The sequence below is a fragment of the Chiloscyllium plagiosum genome, unplaced genomic scaffold (assembly GCF_037043375.1).
Source record: "Chiloscyllium plagiosum isolate Xiang-an unplaced genomic scaffold, Cpla_swu_hap1 HiC_scaffold_3, whole genome shotgun sequence".
Taxonomy (NCBI): domain Eukaryota; kingdom Metazoa; phylum Chordata; class Chondrichthyes; order Orectolobiformes; family Hemiscylliidae; genus Chiloscyllium; species Chiloscyllium plagiosum.
Window position 1 is genome coordinate 105469317 of NW_028270141.1, and position 11908 is coordinate 105481224.

The 11908-nt window shown below is 40.9% G+C and overlaps 1 protein-coding gene across 1 annotated transcript in view; it reads right to left on the bottom strand.

Moving 5' to 3' along the window:
• The window catches only part of LOC148150633 (uncharacterized), a 39596-nt gene extending 28796 nt beyond the window's left edge, over positions 1–10800 (bottom strand). The window contains exons 1-2 of the mRNA XM_087976230.1: positions 10737–10800; positions 7260–7430 (exon numbers count right to left, since the gene is read on the bottom strand). Coding sequence (XP_087832356.1) covers positions 7260–7430; positions 10737–10788 — 223 coding nt within the window. The 5' untranslated portion in view covers positions 10789–10800. The remainder of the gene's footprint in view (positions 1–7259; positions 7431–10736) is intronic.
• Positions 10801–11908: the final 1108 nt, after the last annotated feature.

Below are 11908 nucleotides of genomic sequence, written 5' to 3' on the forward strand. Positions count from 1 at the left end.
AGGACATTCAATGTTTTTGGCCTCCACTCCTTTCTGTGGTAGAGAATTCCCTGGGCTCACCACTCACTGGGTGAAGAGATTGCTCATCATCACAGTCCAAAATGGCTTACCCCATATCCTTACCATGACCCCTGGTTCTGGACTCCCTGGTCAGGGAAACAATCTTTCTGCATTTACCCACCCTGTCTAGTCCTGTTGTAATTTTATAGGTTTCTATGAGATCATCCCTCATTCTTCTAAACTCCAGTAAATATAATGCTAACTGATTCAATCATTCTTCAATAAGTCAGTCCTGCCATCACAAGAGTCAGTTTGGTAAACATTTGTTGCGTTCCCTCCATTGCCACAACATCCTTCCTCAGATAATGAGACTAAAACCACACACAATACTTCAAATGTGGGCTCACCAAGACCATGTACAATTGCAGGGAGACATCCCTGCTCCTGTACTCCAATCATTTCACTATGAAGACCAATATATCATTTGCCTACTGTACTTGCATTATTACATTATTTCCACCATAGTTAATATGCCACAAGAACCTCCTCACCTCAGAAGCATTGGAAATTTGGGTCCTTTTAAAGTTGAATTTTCTAGTATTTCCTGGGTACCATGAGATCTCATGTAATATAATTATTTCCTTTCCCCATAAAAAAACATTTCTCATTAAGAATGTCAAAAGGAAGCTGACAATAAATGCCACCAAGGCCTCTGTGTTCCACATATTTCCACCATAGTTAATATGCCACAAGATATATATAAAATAACATACACACACATATATGCATAATAAATCAAAACTGGTGACAATTCATAACCCACCAGCTCTCTGTACTGCAGTTCTATAATGCAAGATCAGACTAAGAATTTTTTGGAATCAGTTTCACTGCCCTGGAAAGATGACTCCAGCCAACATCAATAAACATAATGAAAATAAACAAACAAACAAATATTCTTTGCCTCTGTCCGAAATGGCCTACCTCTAATCCTTAGACTGTGACTCCTGGTTCTGGACTTTTTGGTTATCGAGAACATCCTTCCTGTATTTACTCTGTGTAGTTTTGTTAGAATCTTGTATGTTTCTATGAGATCCCTTGTCATTCTAAACTCCAGTGACTATAGTCCCAACTGAATAAGTCTCTCCTCATATGCCGGTCCTGCCATTCCAAGAATTAGCCTGGTAAACCTTTGCTACACTCTCTCTCTGTAGCCACACTATCCTTCCTCAGATAAGGAGACCAAAACTGCACACAATAGACCAGTTGTGGTCTCACCAAGGCCCTGTCCATTGGCACCAAAGGTACCCCTGCTCTTGTACTCAAATCCTCTTACTGTGAAGACCAAAATACCATTTGCCTTCTCTTATGCCTGCTGCACCTGCACATTTACCTCCAGTGACTGGTGTGTGAGGACCTATGTCTCCTCCACCCCCTCCTATCCCAACCTCTTGCCATTCAGATCATAATCCACATTCCTGTTTTTTGCTACTAAGAATCCAGAGTTCAGGACTGCAATGAATTTATAGTAGTCTGTTTACCCCTACAAGGCTCATGGCGAATCACTAATTCATCTCCACATGGAGCTCATTGAGGATAAGTTTCCTCAGTTACAGGAAAAGGCCTGCCCAGCAGGAACTCATCATCTACCCCTTTATAAAGCAGATGCAGGAATGGGTCTGCAGTACTGAGTGGCCTGGGTTGGGACTAGAAGGGCTTTTGCCCGAAATGTCGATTTTCCTGCTCCTCGGATGCTGCCTGACCTGCTGTGCTTTTCCAGCACCACTCTAATCTAAACTCTGGTTTCCAGCATCTGCAGTCCTCACTTTTGCCTATTTACGCCACAAGTAGTGGCTCTATTTTATTGTTAAAAAATCAATGATGTTCTTTTCCAACCGGGTTTCCTGAGTAATTACAGTAAGGGAAAGAAAAATGAGGGACTACAGAAATGGAACAGGACAATGGGCCTTACTATGCAGTTGCAGAGAGCTGGTCCAAGCTGGATGGGTTGAACGGCCTCCTCCTAAACTGTAACCATTTTATAATGCTGTGAATTAACCTGGCTAAAGGCCTTGGTCAGAAAAAAATGTAGACATTGATAAGTGAATTTACCTTTCACATACTAAGTATCATGTTAATAGAACATAGAATAGTACAGCACAGAACAGGCCCTTCAGCCCATATACACCTCAATTAGGTCCCCTCTCTTCCTTCATTTTTCCAATGAAAAAAGTCCATGCTTAGTCAACCTCTCTTCATAAAATAAGCCCTCCAGTCCAGGCAGCATCCTGGTAAACCTCCTCTGAACCCTCTTCAAAGCATCCACATCTTTCCTATAATAGGGCGACCAGAACTGGACGCGGTATTCCAAGTGCGGTCTAACCAAAGTTCTATAGAACTGCAACAAGATCTCACGACTCTTAAACTCAATCTCCCTGTTAATGAAAGCCAAAACACATATGCTTTCTTAACAGCCCTGTCCATTTGGGTGGCCATTTTAAGGGATCTATGTACCTGCACACCAAGATCCCTCTGTTCCTCCACACTGCCAAGAATCCTATCCTTAATCCTGTACTCAACTTTCAAGTTCGACCTTCCAAAATGCATCACCTTGCATTTATCCAGGTTGAACTCTATCTGCCACCTCTCAGCCCATCTCTGCATCCTGTCAACATCCTGCTGCAGCCTACAACAGTCCTCTATACTGTCAATGACACCTCCAACCTTTGTGTCATCTGCAAACTTGCTAACCCATCCTTCAATCTCCTCATCCAAGTAATTAATAAAAATTACAAAGAGTAGAGGCCCAAGAACAGAGTCCTGTAGAACACCACTCACCACTGACTTCCAGGCAGGATACTTTCCTTCTACTATCACTCGCTGTCTTCTGTCGACTAGCCAATTCTGTATCCAGACAGGTAAATTTCCCTGTATCCCATTCCTCCTGACCTTCTGAATGAGCCTACCATGGGGAGCCTTGCTGAAGTCCATATACACCACATCCACAACTCGACCCTCATCAACTTGTCTAGTAACATCCTCAAAGAACTCAATAAGATTTGTGAGGCATGACCTGCCCCTCACAAAGCCGTGCTGACTGCATTTAATCAAGCCATGCTCTTCCAGATGGTCATAAATCCTATCCCTCAGAATCCTTTCTAACACCTTGCAGACGACAGACGTGAGACTTACTGGTCTGTAATTGCTTGGGATTTCCCTATTTCCTTTCTTGAAGAGAGGAATTACATTTGCCTCCCTCCAGTCCTCAGGTATGACTCCGGTGGAGAGCGAGGATGCAAAGATCTTCGCAAGCAGCGAAGCAATTGCATTTCTCGCTTCCCAAAGCAGCCGAGGACAAATCTGGTCTGGCCCTGGCGACTTGTCAATCTTAATGTTTGTCAAAATTTTCAGCACATCAGCTTCCTTAATCTCTATCCATTCCAGCATGCACACCTGCTCCTCAATGGTTTCATTCACTACAAGGTCCTTTTCTTTCGTAAAGACAGAAGCAAAAAACTCATTTAGGTCTTCCCCTACCTCCTCAGACTCTATACACAAGTTCCCTATGCTATTCCTGATCGGCCCTACTCTTTCTTTGATCATTCTTTTATTCCTCACATACGTGTAAAATGCCTTTGGATTCTCCCTAATCCTCCCTGCCAAGCCTTTTTCGTGCCCCCTCTTGGCTCTCCTCAGACCATTTTTGAGCTCCTTCCTCGCCTGCCTGTAATCCTCTAGAGCTGAGCAAGACCCTTGCTTCCTCCACCTTACGTAAGCTGCCTTCTTTCTTTTGAAGAAAAGCTCCTCCGCTCTCGTCATCTAAGGTTCCTTTATCTTACCCCTTCTTGCCTGTCTCAGAGGGACATATTTATTCATCACTCGCAATAACTGTTCCTTAAACAGTCTCCAAATGTCTATAGTGCCCTTTCCATGGAACAATTGCTCCCAGTCCATGCTTCCCAACTCATGTCTGATAGCATCATAGTATCCTTTTCCCCAATTAAATTTCCTCCTCCATAGCTATGTATTTTGAAAAGTAAAATATTTTCATTGAAGTACCTTAATTACACTTACAAATAACGATATCAACAGTAAATGTCACCTGTATTATGTGATCCTGGCAGCTACAGTAAGGCCAGGTCAGTTTTGATGCTAGAATATTTTTTGATATGCAACTGGAAGCAATTTTTTTCTTCCAAAATTTCTTTCAGTTGATGGTTGAAGAAATGTTTATATTCCCAAACACCAACCTGCAGGTGTTGGTGTTCCCATGAATCTGCTGCACTTGTCCTTCTAAGTAGAAGTGGTCATGGGTATGGAAGGTACTGTCTAAGCATCTTTGATGAATTTCTATAGTGCACCTTGTAGATAGTACACACTGCTGAGTGTTGGTGGTAGGGGAGTGGATGCTTGTGGATATGGTGCCACTCTCCAGGCTCCTGTTCCCTGGATGGTGTCAACCTTCTTGAGTAATGTTGGAACTGCACTTATCCAGGCAAGTGGGATGTATTCCATCACACTTCTTACTTGTGTTTTGTAGGAATCAGGAGGTGAGCTACTTGTTGTAGTGCTCCTAGACTCTAACTTGCTCTTGTAACCATTGTATTTGTATGGGAAGTCTAGTTCAGTTTTTGGTCAATAGTAGTAATGTCATTAAATATCAAGGAATGATGGTTAGACTCTCTCTTATTGAAGATGGTCATTTCCTGGTGTTTGTGTGGGGCAAATATTACTTGTTACATGTCAGCAGAAGTCTGAATATTGTACAGATTGTACTGCATCAGTATCTGAGGACTGACTGAACATTGTGTAATCACTGGAGAATATCCTCACTTCTAATTTTATGATGGAGTGAAGGTCATTAATGAAGCAGCTGAAGATTGTGAAACTTGAAAGGCTTCAGAAAAGATTTACAGGGATGTTGCCAGGGTTGGGGGATTTGAGCTACAGGGAGATGTTGAATAGTCTAGGGCTGTTTTCCTTGGAGTGTTGAAGGCTGAGGGGTGACCTTACAGAGATTTATAAAATCATGAAGGGCATGGAAATGATAAGTAGACAAAGTCTTTTTCCTGGGATGGGGAGTCCAGAACTAAAGGGCATAGATTTAGGGTGAGAGGGGAAAGATATAAAAGAGACCTAAGGGGCAACTTTTTCACGCAGAGGGTGGTATGTGTATGGAATGAGCTGCCAGAGGGAGTGGTGCAGACTAGTATGATTGCAACATTCAAAAGGCATCTGGATGGGTATATGAATAGGAAGGTTTTGGAGGGATGTGGGCCAGGTGCTGGCAGGTGGGACTAAATTGGGTTTGGGTATCTGTTCGGCATGGGCAAGTTGGACTGAGTGGTCTGTTTCCGTGCTGTACATCTCTATGACTCTATGATTCTAAGATGATTGGGCTAGGACACTATCCTAAGGAACTGCTGCCAGTGGAAAGTTCTTCTCCTGGTTACCATTGACTCCAGTTTTGGTAGAGCTCCTTGATGTCGATATCTTCCTTTTTGTCCAGTGAATACTATGGCTTGGATTACGGTAACATGGTAGTTATATTTTTAGATTTATAATTCTAAAGATCGGACTACGAGTCTAGAGTTCAAACCCCAAATTGGATGAACAAAATAAATGATGATGAAGCTTTTAGATTGCTGCTTAAAAAAACAGCAATTTCCTGCTGTCCTTTAGGGAAGGAAATCTGCTGTCCTTACTCAGGCTGACCTAAAAGTGACTCCACACCAATGGAAAATAGGTTGACTCTAACAGCCACTTGAAGTGATCTAGCAAGTCACTCAGTTCTAAATGCTGACCCTACCAGCCACTCCTACATCCTGAGAATTACTGTTTTATAAAGTGCAAGGGAATCTAAAAAAAAAGAAAACAGTAACATTGAACATAGCAAAGTTTATAAAGGGTAATTTTCACAGCTGGACTCCCCCTTTAAATACTAACCAACTGCTGCAGCAATGATACGCAGTGAACTTGAATAGAATACACACTAAGTATGACATTTTAAACAATAAAATAGAAAGGCAGAACAGCTTCTCTGTGCATTGGTTTACTGTAAATACAAGAATTAATCTTACTCCAAGAGGAAAAAAATCATGGTAAAAATGTAGTTACAAACCAAAACAAAAAAAAAATTGCTTCTTCCTGGAAATCATTTAGAATTTGATGTTAGATAACAGGACATTTGGAACTGAGTAATGAGACAGGAATTCATTTAAGCAGCTGTGATGATTCCAGAACCACGAGGCTAAAGGATAAGATTGTAACTCATTCTGTACCATTCACTTAGACAGTTAAAATTAGGTTTCAGTCTTTTCAAGATCTTACTAGAAATTTGCTGTATATACTTATTTTGCAAATCTGTCATCTTTTTACTTGAGCACTGCTGAAAAAGGAGCCTTTTAAGTTGACTTGACAATCCGTTGGCAAATTACTCAACTGCTCACTTTGTTGTGGCTCACTTTGAAATTTGAGATTCTTGGACCTCTCCTGATATGTGCAAGGTGAAACACTTGACAACACATATCTTTCTTTCAGCAATACTCAAAATTTATTGCTTGTTTTATGATTTGAAACATTGAAGCACTCTTGTTGACACGGAACAAATATGCATCACAAGAACATGCAAAAGGTCACCCTAATTTGAAAGTGTCAGGGTACAGAAAGCCAAGTATATTATGTCAGAGACCTACTGGGGGCAGTGTACTTAGCAATTCTGAAGGAAGTGGTTTAAACGTAAGGGTCACATTTGAATAATCAAGATGGCATTCTGTCATGGCCAGCAGACAGGAGCAGGAAATAGGGTCATAGGCAGCTTGTGAGAAATGAAGGAATTAACTAAGGCTTAAACCAAGAGCTGGGGTAGGTCGATGTAGATGCTGGCCACTCTGCTACATTCCACTCGGTTGTCTTCCTCCCAGTCTTTGTCAAGTCACCTCACAACATTTTGAGATTATTGATCCATGAATTCTGTAGTTAAGAAATATTCCCCTCAGTTGCCTGCAGCAATTGACTTCAAAGTTGCTGGAGACAAGATACTGCAGATTGGGAACGTTGTGGCCTCAGGCCCATAGTTGAGTTTGGCCAATTTTAACTCTTCCTTTCCCATTCTCACTAAGTCAAATGGGGTCAAAATTGCCCTCAACATATCTAAATATGACATCTAAGTAGTATAACAAGTTACAGTATGGCAGTAAATCACTAGAATGTACTCTATGTGCTAAACAGTATGACCAATGTAGTTTTTCCTTAATACATACCAGTATTAGTATATACTGAGTACTTTATGGATGCCACAACATCACCTTCAAGTAGTGTGTCACACTGGTAAGCTACTGGTTGGTCTTCTTTTTCAACATGGATGGTGGGTTGATCTTCTTTGAGAATAATCGGCTCCTGGCCAGAGGTGAAACCGTCAGCTTTAAACAGAGCTGGTACAGACAATCAAAGATATAAAAATACACATGTCTCACACTGGCACCTACCTTCTACCCAGATGGCTTTGTATGTCAGCCCCAGGACTTTCTGTCAATCAGATTCTATAGTCACCATAAGCAGTGACTGTTGCACATTTGCAACTGGTGGTCAGATGGGCTGTCATACCATGGTCAAACATTCCATCGCAGCCCACAGTGAAAAACAAATCTAGGTGGTTTCCAATATTAATATTTGGGCCAATTATAATACCTCACTGATGGACATTGGGTCAGAATCCCTGCTTGATGCCCAGAGGAAGCTGAATGCGATAAACAGTTCCTGCAAGGCCAAAAAAGGACAACACTAATCTTCAAATAAGACAGTAAACAATTCTAAAAATAATCTACATTCAAACATTATGTTTGTTGCAACAGAGAAGGCGGTGGAGGGGGTTGCAATTTACATTGCTATCAGGAGCAATGTCACATTCTCAAATTCTCCTGTTCTCACCAGACTTTCATGTTTTCTTTTATTCATTCATGGGATGTGGGCATCACTGGCTAGGCCAGTATTTGTTGCCCACCCCAATTGTCCAGAGGGCAGTTAAGAATCACCTGTGGGTCTGGGGTCACATACAGGCCAGACTAGGTAAAGATGGCAGATTTCTTCCCTAAAGAATGTGAATGAACCAAATGTTTTTTTACAACAATCCCACTGTCACTACTAAAGTAGCTACTTTCTTTCATTTTCAGATTTTTAGTGAGTTTAAATTTCACTACCTGTCATTGTGGGATTCAAACCCATGTCCACAGATCATTAGCCTGGGGCTACTGGATGACTAGTACAGTGACATCATCATTACACCACTGCCTCCCCTAAAAGATCTTTATGGTATAGCTGAAGAAATGAGGCGAATCAGCAATCGTGTTAACCCATTCCCACATGTTCCTTTCGTTCAGAAGGCTATTAGTGGCAAAAATTGGGCAGCACAGTGGCACAGTGGTTAGCACTGTTGCCTCACAGCGCCAGGGACCCAGGTTTGATTCCTGCCTCGGGCAACTGTCTGTGTGGAGTTTGCACATTCTCCCCATGTCTGTGTGGATTTTCTCCGGGTACTCTGGTTTCCTCCCACAATCCAAAGATGTGCAGATTAGGTGAATTGGCTCTGCTAAATTGTTTGTACTGTTAGGTGCATTAGTCAGGGGTCAATGTAGGGGAATGGGTCTGGATGGGTTACTCTTTGGTGGGTCGGTGTGGACTTGTTGGGCTGAAGGGCCTGTTTCCACACTGTAGGGAATCAAATCTAATCAAAAAGGTCCAAATTGAACTTGATCTTTTCTTTACAATGATAGGTAAAGATGAAACTATGTGCTTTTTATGCAGTGATTAATAAGGCAGTAGATTTCTGATTTTCCCAAAACATAATCCAGATCTGTTTCCCAATGAGCAAATGGGGGATGGGGCATGCTGGTTTAGAATCTACAGCTGTACTAATAGGTTATTGTATCCTCACGGCCTCATTCTCAGGGCCAGTTTTAGTTGTTCTGCCTAAGAAAGATTATATAACTGCCTCCACTATTCATTGGAGTGCAGTCTTAGCAAAGCTGTCCTTGAGCTGAGTGTCCAAGCATCTGCACAAAGGACAACATATGTGGAGAAAATTGAAGAGGTACGATCAATGGGAAGGCTGAATCACAATGGGAAGTAAATACTCTTTTGAAAAAAAAAACCATAACGCTATTTTATCACAAACTAAAATTTGTTTTCAACTGAGTCTGTGCTAATTGTCCAATCATATGCCCCTGAAACTTCTAAATGATAGGGAAACATAGGTTGATGTACAACATGCAACAATGGATATTTTACAAGCTTTACATAAGAGCTCCAGAAAGCACACAATCAACCAGAATACTGAGTTCATTAAATCACTTGTAAGCTTCCCATCATTAACAATTGCTGATCATTGTAGAGTGAAGAATATGTTCCATTGCTGGAAATTAGTGAAGTTTTCTGTATGTGGTCTGATACCTTAAATTTAGCTGTTAGTTTCTTGGTTTATTTATCTGGCATCTTTCTACATCAGGTTGATGCATTCAAACTTTCACTCTGCTAGCTACTGGTTTGTTTCTTCTGCTTTTTTTATATTGGCATTACAGACTAATAACTGTATTGTGCTAACATCTTTCTGAGTGGCACTACCTAAATCAGGCATTACCTGTTTGATGATAATCCTGATAATGAAACTGTTAAAAATAAATAATTGAAGATTTCAAGCACTAGGGCAGTAACTATTTCCTTTGACAGGGTCTAGATTCGAGTGGTGCTGGAAAAGCACAGCAGGTCAGGCAGCATCTGAGAAGCAGGAAAAGCCCTTCTTTTGCCTATTTCTATTGACAGCTTGTTTGACTATGGGGATCGTCCTTGGGAAGAAAGATTTTTGAAAGTTTGAAAGATTTTGGAAACAAATAGTCTGTGGATGACAACTTCATGTTTTATCATTGTTGGAGGATACAAGGTATGTGTTTCGATCAAACTCCCCCTGTCTATTCCATATTTCATAGAACACAGTCAGGTTATTTTTCTCTACTTTCCTTTTACTTTTCCCATTCCAAATCTTTGATCAAAGATGTATGTGACACAGACATATCTCCAAGACCAATTCATGCAGAATTGCACAGTATGTCTGGGTATCACACTTCAATCTTGTCATATAAGGATGCAAAACATAACCTGGAAACTTCAGGATTGGACAAACACATGTTTGATAAGCTATAACTCTGATTTTTCTTAATACTAAAGGTGTGCTGAAATAAAGCTATCAAATTACCCCAGTGAAACTTCTCCTGCTTGACCTTGTTCAGTCTGCTTAGAATAAAGTGTTGAGAAACATTCCTCAAAGTTGAAGGAAGCAAGAAAGACTTACAATGTCTTTGTGACCAGAGGAGTCCCTAAGTGCTTTACAGCCAATGAGGTACTTTTAAAAGGTGGTTGTAACTTAGGAAATGTACAGGGGAACAATTTGCCACTCTTTTGATTTTTTGTATCCATCAGAGAGGGCAGATGGGCATTGGTTGAATGTAGGAACCAAAGGATAACACCTCTGACAGTGCAGCTTTCCCTCAGTGCTGCACTTGAGTGTTAGCCTGGGTTTTGTGCTCAAGTCCTAGAGTGGGAACTTGAACCAACAAGCATATGACCTCAAGATGAGAGTACCAAGTGAACGGTGGTCTCACAGCTTGGGTCAAATATCTCATGACCGCTGATTGTTGAAACTTGTGTCATAGATCAAACAAACAAATGGGAAGTGCCACACAACGTACCTTCCTGCCCACTGCTCCTCAAGTGGCAATTGTGCAATTGACATGGAGCCATCGAGGAAAAGCATTTCTCCCTAGTGGGCCAGACAAAGAGTTGGAGAGTGGGCCATCTGCCAAGTTCTGTGCCATTTATATTTAGCATGTTTATAAGTTTATTAAAGTGACAATGACTCTTACCCATCCCATCACTCTTGTCCCCAGTGCTCACATATTGATATGAAAGTGCACTCTGTTAATGGCAGAGTAATAAAGGAGCTTTCATTTTTGTTTGATTCCACATTGCAAATACTAAGCTTTAATTGTTCATTTTTGAATATTAGAATTTTACATTGTAATATATACCTCAACTATTAGTGGCGTAGCAGATTTTCATTCAAATTGTCTAATTATTGGCAGAAGATAGCAGGTTATGGGAAGACAGTAGAATAGTGGCAGTATCACTGCACTAGTAACCCAGAAATCCAGTCTAATGTTCTGGGGACACAGGTTAGAGGCTCAACAATGCAGCTGGTATAATTTGAATTTAACTATAAAATCTGTAATTAGAAGTTGGTCTCTATAATAATGACTGTGAAACCATCATTAATTGCTATAAAACCTCATCTGGTTCAATAATATCATTTCAGAAAGGAGGTATGCTATCTTTAACTGGTCTGGCCTACATGTGACTTCAGACTTGCAGCAATGTAGTTGACTCTTAACTGAAATGTCATGGCAAAGCTCTGAAGGATGGGTAACAAATGATGGCCATGCTAGCAGTAACCATTTCTCCCCATGAGAGAATGAAAAATTGGTTGTATAATGTATCGTCACATCATGGGAGGTTGTAATGCAAAATCATGCTGACAACATCCCACGCCTAACATTCCAGATTTTGGTTGTGAGTGGTAATCGATGTTCTCTCACAGAGAGCGAGGACATTCAGAGACGACATAAAGTTGTTAGTCATGCCTTCGATTATCTTTTTCTTTGACTTATCATCTACTTTCCCCATCAATGAAGTACTTTAGCATGTTTTTCTATATATTAAAAATGCAGGTTGTTTATGCATAGAACAGAGTTCAACATACATCTTATGGAGCAGCCCTTAAAAACTTCCTCAAATACCGTATTAGGAGAAACTCAGCAGGCCTGGCAACATCTGAGAAGGGAAAAGAGAATTAATGTTTCAAGTC